Source organism: Octodon degus, unplaced genomic scaffold, assembly GCF_000260255.1.
Source record: "Octodon degus isolate 3935 unplaced genomic scaffold, OctDeg1.0 scaffold00056, whole genome shotgun sequence".
Taxonomy (NCBI): Eukaryota; Metazoa; Chordata; class Mammalia; order Rodentia; family Octodontidae; genus Octodon; species Octodon degus.
The window spans coordinates 4,954,487-4,968,047 of record NW_004524632.1 but is presented as its reverse complement, the minus strand read 5'-3'; the positions used below and the strand labels follow the sequence as shown (position 1 = coordinate 4,968,047).

Sequence of the window (13,561 nt, the reverse complement as noted above, 5' to 3'; positions counted from 1 at the left end):
AAAAAAAAAAGAAAAGATACAGAATTTCACCAAACAAAATGATAGAAATTCAACAATGGTTGTTATATTGCATAGTTTTCAAATTAGTTGTTCAGGCTACCAGATATAAGCATGCAAAACTGGTCAAAAAAATTTTTTTTTGTGGTACTGGGGATAGAACTTGGGACCTTGCACTTGCAAGGTAGGCGCTTATGCCTGCTGAGCTATCTCTTGGCCCCTAAAATTACAAAATATTAATAAAGGAAGAAAAAAAAATTGGAGCATTAACTGCTTTCAGTAGGCCAGCAGTAATCAGCAGCAGTTATCTTTTTGTCCTTTCCCTCATCCCAGTTGTTCCTTCCCTTTGAGCAGTTTCTATCCCTCTTGCAGTATCTACCATACCTTTTAGATTTTATTTACTCTTTGAGGTTCCTACAAGGAGTATTTAATTTTTCATTCTTTCAGTACCAGGAATCGAACTCATGAGCTCATGCTGGTCAGGCAGGCACTGTGCCACTGAGCTAAATCCCCAGTCCAGTATTTTAAGATTTTCATAAAGTAGTAACACTATGTGGGACAACATCAAGGTTATAACTTTTAAAGCCACATAGTAATCACGGAAAAATGTGCACTTCTCGACTTTTCTGTTTCGTTTCTGCGGTGCTGGGGTCACACCCAGGGCCCTGCCCATGTCAGCAAGCGCTCTACCACTGAGCTGCTCCCAAGTCCTGATCTGAGTTACAGATTACTTTAAAAAAACAGGCTCTCTCTGACTTTCTTCATACCCCAGTCACCTCGAGAGTGGACAATTTCCTCTTACTCGGGTACCTGTTTGGGCCTTGACAGTGAAAAATTTAATAGTGCAAAGACAGGAAAGCGAATATACTCTGTGTAATCACAGTTGCAAGGTGAAGCAAAACTGCATTTTTCTTAAAAAAAAAAAAAAAGAGTAACAAGGCTGTTTTAGTGATTAATACCAAATGTATAATAGTTACTGCTCTCAGCTGGTGAACATGCACTAACCGTGAAGGACATTTTACACCACCACAAACACATGGAAACATGGCCCCCGTTCAGTAAAGGTGCAGTGCCCACAACAGAAGGGTGGCTGAACTTGTCTGGTTATGGTGATCAGATGGCTTGAATGAATGGGATTCACTGCGCTCCACGTGCCATTCAGACGGTGGCTCTCACTGGCCAAGAAAGGCCGTGTTGCTAAGGCACAACCTGAGGCTCTGTGCACTTGCTGCTAACCACACATTTCTGGATTAGGCTTCTAAACATGTTAAAATATGGAAATGATGTACTTGAAATCGCTGAGGATACAGGTGGAACACACGTGGATATGCAATGCTGAATGCAGTTTCGGGGTTTCCATGGAATCTGCAACAGGCCTTCCAGTATGCTTCTGCCAGTCCTTGCCAGTGAATGATGGATGAGGTACAACAGAACCTGTGGCCAAATGTCACTTTCTACCCAGATGCATACTCTGAGCTCTGTCCTAAATGGGAAGTCACTTAATGACACTAATCTCTAACATTTCAGAAGATAAACTAACCGAAATGACATCTTCCCTGACTACACAGATCATTAATAAATTCAACAGCGACCCCGTTCATGCTGTACCTTTCAGATGCCTACGGTGCCAACGCAGTCCCTCTGTTGTTTCACCAGCGTGAAATCACACCTCACCTATACCAGCAAAGAGGACCCCACAAACCTCGAAGTCAAAAGTTTTGTTTTACATGGATCAGAACCTTTCATAACACATGGCATACATCTCCAAAATTAATCTTAACCAAAATATATACATTCAAATTCCAATAAAAGTTCAAACATTCAGAACTCACTGGGTCCATCAGGCAAAGGACTATTTTATAAACATCATGCACAAAAAAATTAATCACAGAAACCTGAGGTTAGAATGCTCTTTAGATAGACTGAGGCTTTTCCACCAAAAGGCTGGTAATTTTGTAATCCCAATCAGTTTTTCATGTAAAATAAACATTGCAATTTCCTCTGGACACAAGGACATCAGAGTGATCTTAGGAAAAACAAAGTGGGAAGGAGCAAGGTGACCTAACACCAAGACAGATGCAAATAGCCTTCCCAAAAAGAGACCGATAACGTCAGCAACAAAAATACTAGCAAACAGGCACCAGCTTCCATCTGGATTTTTGATATACAAAACATATTTTAAAGAGCGCTGGTTAGATAACACAACATAGCTCCACGTCAGCAGCCGGGATGTGGCAGCAGCCGTGCCAGGCAGGTCCAACTTGGGCTTGGCAGTGCTTCAACCTGGATGGGGCCTAAGGTCGCCATAGGAAAGCGGAGCTTTCCTGACCCCTGCTGATAACACCACGAAGGGCAAAACCTTGTGCACTGCTCCTTATAATCTACTGCCCTGGCCTAACCAATGAAATGTCATTTGCCTCATTTATTACTTTATATACATAAACATGAACATGCAAATTATACAAATAAGTCACTCAAATTAGACACCAAAATTATAAAGACACTGCCTTTCTACACCTAGGTTATTCAGCTACGATAATGGTTAATGGTGCTACCAAAACCAAGACTCATATAGAGCTGAAGACACACCCTTGCCATGAGTGAGACTGAGGCTGTCATGCGTAGAGTCTCCAGTCTAGGATGCCGCTGGCAGGCCGAAGCCTCCAGACCACTGTCCCTGTCATGCCACACAGAGCTGTGATACACAATGGCCCAGCATTTTTATGCAAGTTGCTTCCCAACTCCATAAACGCCTTCCCTGATGATCTGTCTCAGTGAAATGGCTACCGAGGACCAGTGAGGATGAATTTGGGTAGAAGGAAAGGAGAAACAGATGAGTCAGCGTCTGCCACAGCAGAGCGTGCTGTCTCCCGCCACCCTGCCCAGCGCTGCACCCTGTGCCGTCAGTACCTGCGTGCCAGGCGGCTTGTTACCTGTTCGGAGGCTGGGCCTGAACTCTCGGCTAGTGCTGGGAGGCCGGAAGGCCTCTGGGGCTGTCTGTGCCGGCAGGGCTCGGTATGGAGGAGGAGTCAACTCTTCGTCACCAGAGAAGCTCCTCCGCACCCCACCTGGCATGGGCAGGCTTGACAAACTGACAGGCTTCTTCCCAACTGGCATCTTCCTCTCTAAACATCAAGTCAGACTGAAGTGAGCTTCGACTCCCGTGGTGGCAGGAAAAGCGCATTGCAAAACAAGGAAGGCTGGGAGCACGAGGCGCAGACCCTCTACATCGGGCCGCATTACAGAAGCAAGGGCGGCTGTGCATGTGGGCATGTGCCTCACGTGGGCGCGTGTGCCTGTGTGTGCGCAAAGGGAGAAGGATGGGGACTGTTTCTACTTTCTCAGTGTCTTATAATCCTAGTCCTGACTCCCAAATGAATCTTAAACGAAATAAAGCAAAATGAACAAGAAGGCACTTAAGGTAGAGAACATCTGGCCAATTTCTTTCAAGAAAATCTTAGCCTGAGGAAGGGTGAAAAACCAAAACCAAAGCGAGAGAGGCTTCTTTTTCCTCTGCAGAGCCGGGCCTCCTGCCCCACACTCCCTAGCCAGCCTGTGGGGCCTGGGAGCTTCCACTAGGTAAGTGGGGGGCAGCCTGTTCTACAGATATGCCCAATGTAAATGGTGTGCTCCCCCCTGCAGTAAACGATCCACTTATTCTGCAAAACAGTTCTAAAATCCAAAGTTTATTGCTTATTGTCTGCAAATTCTTAATTTCTGAAGCAAATTTATCACACCCGTTGGGTAGTTTCATAAGCAAACGTTAGTATTCCAGAACGCGTGTAGTTCCATCAACCAAAAATACACCCCGAGTCTTGCAGCTACTGAGCCACCAAGTAAAGAGCACCTATCAGGCTGAAAGCAGGACGTTTCCACCTCCTCGGACTGTAACTTCTGCCTGTTCTCCTTCACAGGACACAATGACCCAGCTAAGAACAATCACATCTATGCTTCACAGAAGTGGCCCTGAAGGGCACGCCTAAGCTGGACGTCCCAAGGTCTGGAAGCCAAGGCTCTCTCTACAAGTGGGCTACAGACTTAAGAGGTAAAAAGCTAAGGAGAACTCTCCAGCACGGTGCTCACAGGAGCCCTGGAAATGGGGAAATGTAAGACAGAAATTAATGCTGCTTTCCCTGCTCCAGAATTACTACTTGAAACGGGACGCACACGAGCCTCTACGCACAACAGTGCCCTTCAACAGTGCCAGCTAACATCCCCCTTCACACACAGCTTGTTACCAAAAGCTGGGACAATAAGGCCTGTCATTGTCTAACAAGCAAGCACTAGCAAAGAACTCGTGAAAGATGCTACGCAGCAAAACACTGAAGGGCTCGAAGATGAAACAACAAAGCCAGGACACAATAATCTACCGGCAAACTGAGATGTGTGCAGCTTCTGTAGCCCTACTGCTGCCATATACGCTTGCCTGTGACAGATGCCTTAGGTCAGTAAGCCCTACGTTTTCTGTTTGGGAGCTGAACTTTCGTGGTAGACGCTTTTAATAAACTGTTGAGTAATATAAAAAAATTTAAGGCGCACACAGTTCCTTTCTGGTGAAAATAGCTTCTTAATGCACTATCCCCATTTATTTTCCTTTTTTTTGGTGGCTCTAGGAATTGAACCCAGGAGAGCTGGGGAGATAGCTCAGTGGGTTAGGTGCCTTCCTGGAAGGGCCTTCCCACCAAGCTACATATCCAGATTGAGACAAGCTCTCTCACTGACTGCTAAACTACCCAGGCTGGGCTCCATCTTGTGATCATCCTGCCTCAGCTTCCTAGAGTGCTGGGATTACAGGTGTATGTCGTCATACCCAGCTCTAACAGTGGCATTTCTTACCATTAATTCTAACATGAGAAAGTTTTCCTACAAGATTCTGGCAACAAAATCATGTTCATTTGGCAGTACATTATAATCGTTACCTCAGGCCCCCCCCCCCCCATTTTCTTTTTTGAAGTGCTGGAGATCAAACCCAGAGCTTTGTGCATGCTAGACATGCTCTACTACTAACCTACAACCATAGGCGGGGACTCCTATTTGTTTTTAGACAGGGTCTTGATATGTGAGCCACGCTGGGCCTGAACCTGCAGTCCTTTCTGCCTCAGCCTGCTGGGCTGCAGGGACTACAGGAGGGAGTGGCACCTGGTGTACGCTCTGTGCAAGTACGTGTCAGACAATGCTCCAGCCTGCAAGAGGTGTCGGGTAGTACAGGGCACACCCACTGCATTTCTTTTTTCTGAAATCCAAGCTGGATATACGGTGGTGCACACAGAGAAGCCAAGCATGCAGGAGGATCACCACCAAGTTCAAGGCCAGCCTAGGCTATACATAGCAAGATCCTGGCCAAAAAAAAAAAAAAAAAAAAATCCAAGAAATTGTCAGTTCCCACATTTATCTGGCATCTGGCTGCAGAGATTTCTAATATGGGACCACAGACTTGTATTACTTTTTCCTTTTTATGTCTGTAGAACCACCCCAAAATGTTAAGCGACGTCATAATATTAAGAGCTATCAAAACATCACAGGTCAGCATATGTCACACCTACAGCTAAACTAACTTTTCTGGATAATCCAGAAATCTGATAATGGTAAATATCAATAAAAATGGGGGTACTTGCACTAGTACTTTGTCAATTACGTATTTCTTCCCTTATCCCCAAACCGTAATTCAGAGTAATTTAAACTGTATAAGCCAGACACAAACATGTTAAGAGTTACACCGAGGAAAAGATGAATTTATAGACAACACAATGCCGATAGATTAGGAAGGAGTACTCTTCACAAACCACTGAGTAAACTAAAACCACTCTTAATTTGATATCTTGGTAGCAAAGTCTTGTCTTTTCTTGTTTGTTGAGGTAGGGTCTTGCTATGTAGTAGTTCAGGCCGGCCTTGAGCTCACTGTGTAGCCCAGGCCGGCCTCGAACCCTCAGCTGCCCTCCTGCGTCAGCCTCTCCAGTGCTAGGATCTCAGGTGCGTACCTCAACACAGGCTGCCTCAGCCCGTGACCCACTGTACAGATCACACATGCCAGGGTTTGTGCTTGGCCACTAAATTCCCAGGTAAGTGCTAATTACTTGCAGGAAGCCCCAGCGGGCTGCCTGTGCTGCGCTGTTCCCCCCAGTACTTTGCTGCAAGGAGCGGACCCCCAAGCGGCTTTGGGAGGCTCGGCCTGGAAGGCCCAGGAGCGCAGCACTGGCCCCAGGGTCCACGGGGCGGGCGGGCTCACTCAGGAGGGCTCTCGTCTGCAGTGTGCGCTGCAGTGGCTGCTAAAAAGGTTCAAGCGCTTCAGTTACAGAATTCTAAGCAAACGTGGGTAACCAGCAGGGTGAGAACAGAGTATGCTGGATCCTTCAGGCTGCTTTGGTCTCTTGTTAGTGAGACAGATGAGCACTTATTTAAGAATATAGCAAATCAGCTTGAAAAGTCAGTATTAGTCCTCAGTTATTTTTCACTTATAAAGAAACTCTGAATAAATTTATCTTACAGTGAAATAGTCCACAACAAATTTCACGAAGAGTAAAACCTGAGACTTTCTACGGTAGGGAGAAACATTTAAAGTCAGTTTCTCATATTACATTATGGCTATTAATGCCAAAAGGAATTCAGTGCAAGGTAAAACACAGCATAGAAAGCATGTTTAGAATTTTCTGCTCTGGTGGTCATCAACCTGGACTTCTTCCAACTCTATAAAAGTCGTACCTTGTAGGAAGGATGGGTTCACTGGCTTCAGGTGTACTACAAACACATACTTTTCTCTTAAATAGGAAGTTAAAAAAGATTAACTTTATGGAAGCTTGCGTGGAGGCACACACCTGTCATCCCAGCACTTTGGGAGGCTGAGGCAGGAGGATTGCCATGCGCTGGAGACCAGCCTGGGGCTACCAAGTGAGCAGAAGGCCAGCCTGAACTGCACAGAGGGTTCACTTTTAACAGGTTTACATACTGTCTGCGGAGTCATCCTTAGGCTACTACTCTTGACCACTTGAATCTCTCGCTCCTGACAAGGTCTGCCTTTGTGGCATACTGCATCTTTAGGCATAAAACAGACTGCAAAATCATCAGTTCTCACGAGGGATGGAACTTTCTGTGCAAGAACCCTGTGGCCCCCATGGGCTAACAACTAGAAAATGCGTGCAGACACCACGTGGGGACCCACTTTTCTTATGTCCTTTGTATTGCTGGGACTTGGCCTTCTTCTTCTGTTTTGATGATGCTGACTGGCTCTCTCTTGTTGCTGAAAAACATGAGGGAAAAAATTAGCACATAATTAGCATAAGGGAATAATTTCTTTTTCCTTTTTGGTGGTGTTAGGGACTGGACCTAGGGCCTTATGCATGCAAGGCAAGAGCGCTACTACTGAGTCCCATCCCCAGCCCCAGGTAATTTCTTCAAATTCTAGATATAGCTTAGATGAATTGACCTTTACAAAGACCACTCTGTTTATAGAAGTACACAATGCTTCGAAAATAAGGGTGTATTCCTGCAATGCTACGCCCATCACTACTCAAGCGCACTCCCTAGATGTGCACCAATACATTCGGCCTGCGACTTCTAAGGATTGAGCCCAGGGCCCTATCCATGTATTATGTGTCCTCTACAAACTCCTTTTGCGGGGTGGGTCAGGGGATACAAGCAAGGCTTTTAAATGCACTAGAACAGCAGAATTTGGAGTGACCTGTTTCTCTCTGTCTTTCTGTAAATGACTATGGAGTTCATATGACTGTGATACACATGTCTGATCCTGTGGTTGACTCCTTACATCTAGGAACCAATCAGACACAGGCATACTCTAGTCCTGTGAGCTCACAAGGTGATTTGTATGAGATCAGTGCTCTAGAGAATTGCTCATTTGTCTCTGTGTCTGTTTTGCTTTTCTGAGACACTGTCTGGCTATGTAGTCTAGGCTGGCCTCCAGCTGTCAGGGATCCTTCCAGCCGACCCTCACAAGTGCTGGGATTCCACGTGTATGCCACACATCTAGCTAGAATTGCGATTTTTATAAAAGGACAGATTTTCTGCATACCAACTTACACTGTGAGGCTGGAGGCTGCAGCTGGTATCCAGTCAACTGACACCAACCGACAGGATAGAGGTCAGGGGACTCGCAGTCTACCCACTGGTCATACTCTTCTTCCCATCCATCAAAATGTATCCTCAAGAGGCGATGGATGATTCGCGTTACTGTGGCTACACAGATTAAACGTGGCTCCATGAGATCTACTGCTTCTAATTTCATTCCCACACGGAATCCGTGATTGGGAACATCCTGACACAAAGAAGAGGAACATCAGCCATGTATGGTGGGACACACACGTCTACAGGCACTAAGAAAGCACAGAAGAACAGTGATGGGCTGAGTACGTCATTCTACCCCAAACTCCAGTATCTTTAAGTAAACAAGTTACAAGGGAGAAGTATTTTAAAAGGTAGTTAGGAAGTGTATTCATTTCTACTTCTCTCAGATTAAAAATGAAACAATTTAGAAAGAAGCTTCTTTTCCTAAGGAAATATTCATAATTTATTGACCGTAACAAATACTCATACTAATCTTCATTAAAAATTCTAGTATCACAAAGACATTTTCATTGACAAGACTGCATCTAGGTGGTGTTACTAGGATCGCATGTCGATTTACCTTGTTAAACAGTTTTACTGGTGCTGCAATGGAGCCAGTTTCCCTGAGGTAGTCAAACCATTTAAAAGGAAGTTTAGTGTAACCTAAAAGAAAACCAAAACCAAAACCGGCTTAAGTAGCAGTTCATTCAAAATGGACATAAAAGTAAAACGCAGGGTAAGAAGTACTACCCCACGGAGTCTTGATCTTAGGCGGTCAGACAAACCTCTAAGTCATGTCCCAACAATGACAGTGGAGGACTGCTCCTTGTAACACAGATGACCTCCCTTTGTAGACACACAAGTGTCCCACTCAGCCAACAGGAAAGTGACAGGAAGGGGAGACTCCTGCTTTGTATGTATTGTCTGTAGTGCAGGGGCTGCGCTATCACGAGTTCCACTGAAACCCCAGAATTTTGTTCGGTCAATCTCAGACTTTAGGACAGTCTGGCACTCTAAAGAGATGTTTCTCTTTTCTTTCTTTCAAACTAGCTGAACAAAAATTTTACAAACCTTTTTCACTTTCTCCTCATCTTACAAAAAACCTCAAGAGTCAGACACTGAAATTAGAAAAATCACTAATTAAGTCATGAGATTTTGTTTTCTTTTTGGTACCAGGGATCAAACTCAGGATCTTGCACTTGCCAGGCAGGTTCTTACGCTGCTGAGCTATCTCCCCGGCCCCAGAACTTTTTTGTTTTCAAGACAGTTTCTCACTGTGTAGTTCACACTGGCCTTGACCTTGTATCGCCCAGACTGACAGCCGCCTGCCTCAACCGTGGAACTGCTGGGACTACAGGCATGCACCACCACGCCTGGCTAAACCCCGAGAGCTCTTAACAACATGTCTCCTTTTCAACCACCATGTGGTACAGAGGGAAACATCTTTTCTTCAAAGGCTAAGTATCTATTTAAAAAAAAGTTCCTATTCCCATGTATACCAGCTTATTGAGATCCCAGGACTACTGATTCACACTGTAACGTGCACAGACGTTCATGAGAAACCTCAAGAAATTGATCAAAACGGCTTAGAATGTAAGACTTTAACGCAAAGTTCTGCTCTGGTACTTGTGAGCGTTAATCTACGCATGTCCACACCCACTACAGTGTGTCTACAGAGCAAGAAGACAGCGCTGTGCTGAACGCAAGCAGACAGCGCGGGCAGAGAAGGCAGGCAGCCAGTGTTTGCACTGGATGAGGTACCTCTGGGTGGAGTAAGTTCAATCATGTTAATTTCACAGAAACCAACAGGGAAAATAGAAGGGGAGGTTGCGTGATAACAGAACCAGTCAGATCCATCTGCTGCTTCTGAGCCATCAATTCCAATCATCAGGTATCCGTCAGCCAGCACCTTTGAAATGAAGAGAATCCTGAGTACTTGAAGTGAAGACGCCGCCACTAAAAGATCTCTTCAAAGTAAAATAGCGTTTTTTATTAAGTTAAACAATACAAATTATAATGAAAAATCTATGTAACTTACAGTGTATACCAGAGACAAAAGCAAAATTACAGAAATCATTTATTTCAGAGGCTGAGAGGAGCGAGCTGCTGTTCTTCTACAGCTTAACAGTCCGCCTTCTACTTTTCTTGCTAGAGTTGTTTTGCTGATACTGGTGACTGCACCCAGTGCCTGGTGCATGCCAGGCGAGTGTCTGCCCCCCGGGCTGTCTCTCCGGCCACATCCCATCTGTTTTTTCTACCTTCCCAAAGCTCCAGCTCCGCGGTTATTATGCTCTGGCCCAAGCAAGGGCCTCTGGGCACCACGTCTGAGGCCTCACTGCTCTAACAAGTAGCTCCGGTGCTTCCTTGGGAGTGGGGTTCTTCTGAGACAGGCCTCATGTCTAGTTCAGCCAGGCCCTGAGCTCACTGTGTAGCCCAGGCTGGCCTCAAACTCACTGCGATCCTCCTGCCGAAGCCTCCCACGTGCTAGATGACAGGAGTGTGCCACCACACAGGGCTTCACCTGTGTTTTGTTAAGCTCCCCAGGAGAGCTTGCTGCTTATAGGGAATTAAGTCCAAGATGCTTTCTTAAGAACAGTTTATTACAAGGAAAAGAGGGAAGAAATGTCGTACTAACAAGCTGAAGAAAATTCATAAAAAGCAACCAGAAAATTGAAGATCAACCTTGTCTTGTAATTCTGTGGCACTGACAAGCTCTGAGAGGAAGTAACCTAAGTCACGCTGTTCCTCTGACTTGGGTTACACTTCCCTAATATGGCAAGTAGGCTCAAGATGGCTATCTGGCAACAAGCAACACAAAACAAGATGTGAAGGTAGGAGTGGTGCCACATGCCTGTCATCCCATGCCTGGGGAGGTTGAGACAGGAGGATGCCTATGAATTCAAGGCCAGGCTGAACTAATTTAACAAGACCCTAAAATAAACGAATGATCTGACAACAGAATTAAAATTTATTTTGAAATTTCCAGTAACCATCTTTCGAGGAAATGTCCAGAAATACACGTATTTTATGTCAAATGGAATTACTTGTTTTTAAAACCTATTATCTTTTACTTTTGAGACAGAGTCTTACTATATAGTACTGGCTGGTCTTGAACTCACTAAGTAACCTAGGCTTGTTTAGGACTGAGATCTCCTGCCTCAGCCTCCCCAGTGCATGTACCTCTGCACCTGGTTTAAAACCTAGCTTTTAAAAAAATTAATAAAAAGAAAAAAACCCAAACTATCGTCTTACCTTTCTAATAGTTGCAACACATATTGTAGAAAGATTTAATGGGTCTATTGCCTCCAATTTCATTCCTTCCTTGAACCACTCTCCACTCTGGTCTACTTCTTTTACCTAAAGAATTATATAAAAGCACATACCCTGTTATAAGCATTATCATCTCAGTAACTAAAATACCATCAATTTGAAAAGGTTTACCAGATGCTTCTCCTCCTACCTAATATTATAACTCAGACTTCCATTAGGAAATAAAGACAGTCCAGACAGAATTTAATAAGAGATGTGACACCTATAAATTATAAGGTCTTAGTCCTTAAGTGAACATATGTAACTGTGATTTCCATAATTTCAGGAAAAAACCCACAACCCTCTTTCAAACTTAACTTACAAATGAGGGTTCTTATAAAAACTTCTTACCTTAGCAAATAAATGTGGTGGTGTATCAAAATGTCCATCCTGTTTCTTTGTAATATCTACAAGGAAAAGTTACATACTAATCTGTCAGCATTTGTGAGAAGACCACAAACCACGTTTCTTGAAGGTTTCACACTCACGGGGGACGGAACACTCTAAAATACGGCCATGGACATGCCTTCTACGCTCTGGTGCGCCGTGTGCATGTGCTGTTAGACGCATTTCAGCCAAGCAGAGTGCTACTTATGTAACCTGGGAATTACAACTTCAGACACACGTTTTGATGTGTCTGGTACTGTCAACCCATAGTTAGTCATACCGTTTTGATTAAAACTGAAACAAAAAACTTGACACCTTGAAAATGGGCAGGATTAAAAAAGAGCAAGAAAATAACTGTGACCAAAAGTACATTATCATAATTACTAAACATGTATTATTATTTTGGCACTGGGGATTGAGCCCAGGCCCTTGTACAGGGAAATATTTTTTAATTGAGAATAAATTGAAGGAATATGAAATAATTAGGGCACTAATATGGTGTGAGCTCTTCACTAATTAAGGTAAAATAAGCACACTGACAACTAAAATGCCTTTTTTGCCCTAAAGTGCCAGATATCAAACCCAGGGCCTTGCAAATGTTCTACACTGAGCAACATCCCTAGTCCTAGAATGCTACTTTTGGTCCATGCTATTTTGCAAAGAAAAATAAACAAGAAGTGCAATTCTGCATCTATGACCCTTTCCATAGGAGTTCTTGTGACAAGTGCTTACCAGATCGTTTGAATCGATGGCCTATGCTTCGAGACCAACCAATGTGGTGGATTAAGGGGCTATGCATATGGCACCAGAAGTCGTCCGTCCTGTCTTCACTCTCTTCGTATACCAGTCTCAATCTTCCTCCGATGACACTTTCCACCACCGCCACTCGTGTTCGACACAGATGTCTCTTGTCAACCACTTCTACTCTCATGCAAGGTTTGAAAGGATACTGCATACTCTCTGAAACCTACAACACAGGCAAAAAAAGCCACTCAGAACATACAACCAACAGTGTATATAAGCAATTTTAATACTGACTACTAAAATACTGATGGTGCTTAATTTTCTTTTGGCGGACCGGGGACTGAACTCAGGCCCTTGTGCTTGCCAGGAAAGCACTTATTCTATGGCGCTTAATGTTTAACAAAGAGCATCTAAAGGCCAGCCAAACAGCTCAGCAGATTAAAGCGCCTGCAAACAGGCACAGGAGCCAGGGGTTCAATCCCTGGGTCAGCCGTGCTAGCCCGGCCCCCAGGGTGTGCTGAGAAGGCAACTGAGACTGGGCATGGTGGCATGAGCCTGTAATCCTGAACTTTTGGGATGCTGTAAACAGGTGGATCACTAGGAGTATGATCTAGTAGTGAGACCTGGAACACCCTGTAGACCCTTCCCTAAAAAAAAAAAACAAAACCAAACAAACAGAGCATCTACTTCATGAAATCAAAACAATTTTTTTTTTTTTTTTGGCAGAACTGGGGATTGAACTCAGGCCCGTACGCTTGCCAGGGAAGCACTTATTCTACTGAGCCATCTCCCTGGACCCAAACAATTCTTGAAATACCTTCTAAGTTCTACTTTCTAAAGAGTCTTTCAGTCCTTTGTAAAAGATTCCATTTTTACCTTTTGTGAGAAGTCAGGAGGAAGTGTTTTGGCACCAGTAAGTCTTTTTACTAGAAAAGCTTTCCAGTTTGTATATTTATGTTGAATAGCTAAGACAAAAGAAATAATCAGTTATATTTTAGAAGAAGGAAGAGCTGCTTCCATTGCTAAAAAAATAGCTAACAATTTTTTCTGCAAGCCAGATACTGAAGTC

At 44.2% G+C, this 13,561-nt stretch overlaps 1 protein-coding gene across 8 annotated transcripts in view; it reads right to left on the bottom strand.

Annotated features, from left to right (window-relative positions):
* Mbtd1 (mbt domain containing 1) overlaps positions 1-13,561 on the bottom strand; it is an 88,829-nt gene that overhangs the window by 3,669 nt on the left and 71,599 nt on the right. For 6 of the 8 annotated variants that reach the window (XM_023717955.1, XM_023717957.1, XM_023717956.1 and 3 more), the window contains 9 exons: positions 13,369-13,457; positions 12,481-12,715; positions 11,713-11,768; positions 11,305-11,409; positions 9,814-9,961; positions 8,633-8,715; positions 8,029-8,263; positions 7,154-7,231; positions 2,931-3,122 (listed from right to left, as the gene is read on the bottom strand). In XM_023717955.1, coding sequence (XP_023573723.1) covers positions 2,931-3,122; positions 7,154-7,231; positions 8,029-8,263; positions 8,633-8,715; positions 9,814-9,961; positions 11,305-11,409; positions 11,713-11,768; positions 12,481-12,715; positions 13,369-13,457 — 1,221 coding nt within the window. The remainder of the gene's footprint in view (positions 1-2,930; positions 3,123-7,153; positions 7,232-8,028; positions 8,264-8,632; positions 8,716-9,813; positions 9,962-11,304; positions 11,410-11,712; positions 11,769-12,480; positions 12,716-13,368; positions 13,458-13,561) is intronic. The other 2 variants (XM_023717959.1, XM_023717960.1) reach the window with 1 other exon arrangement.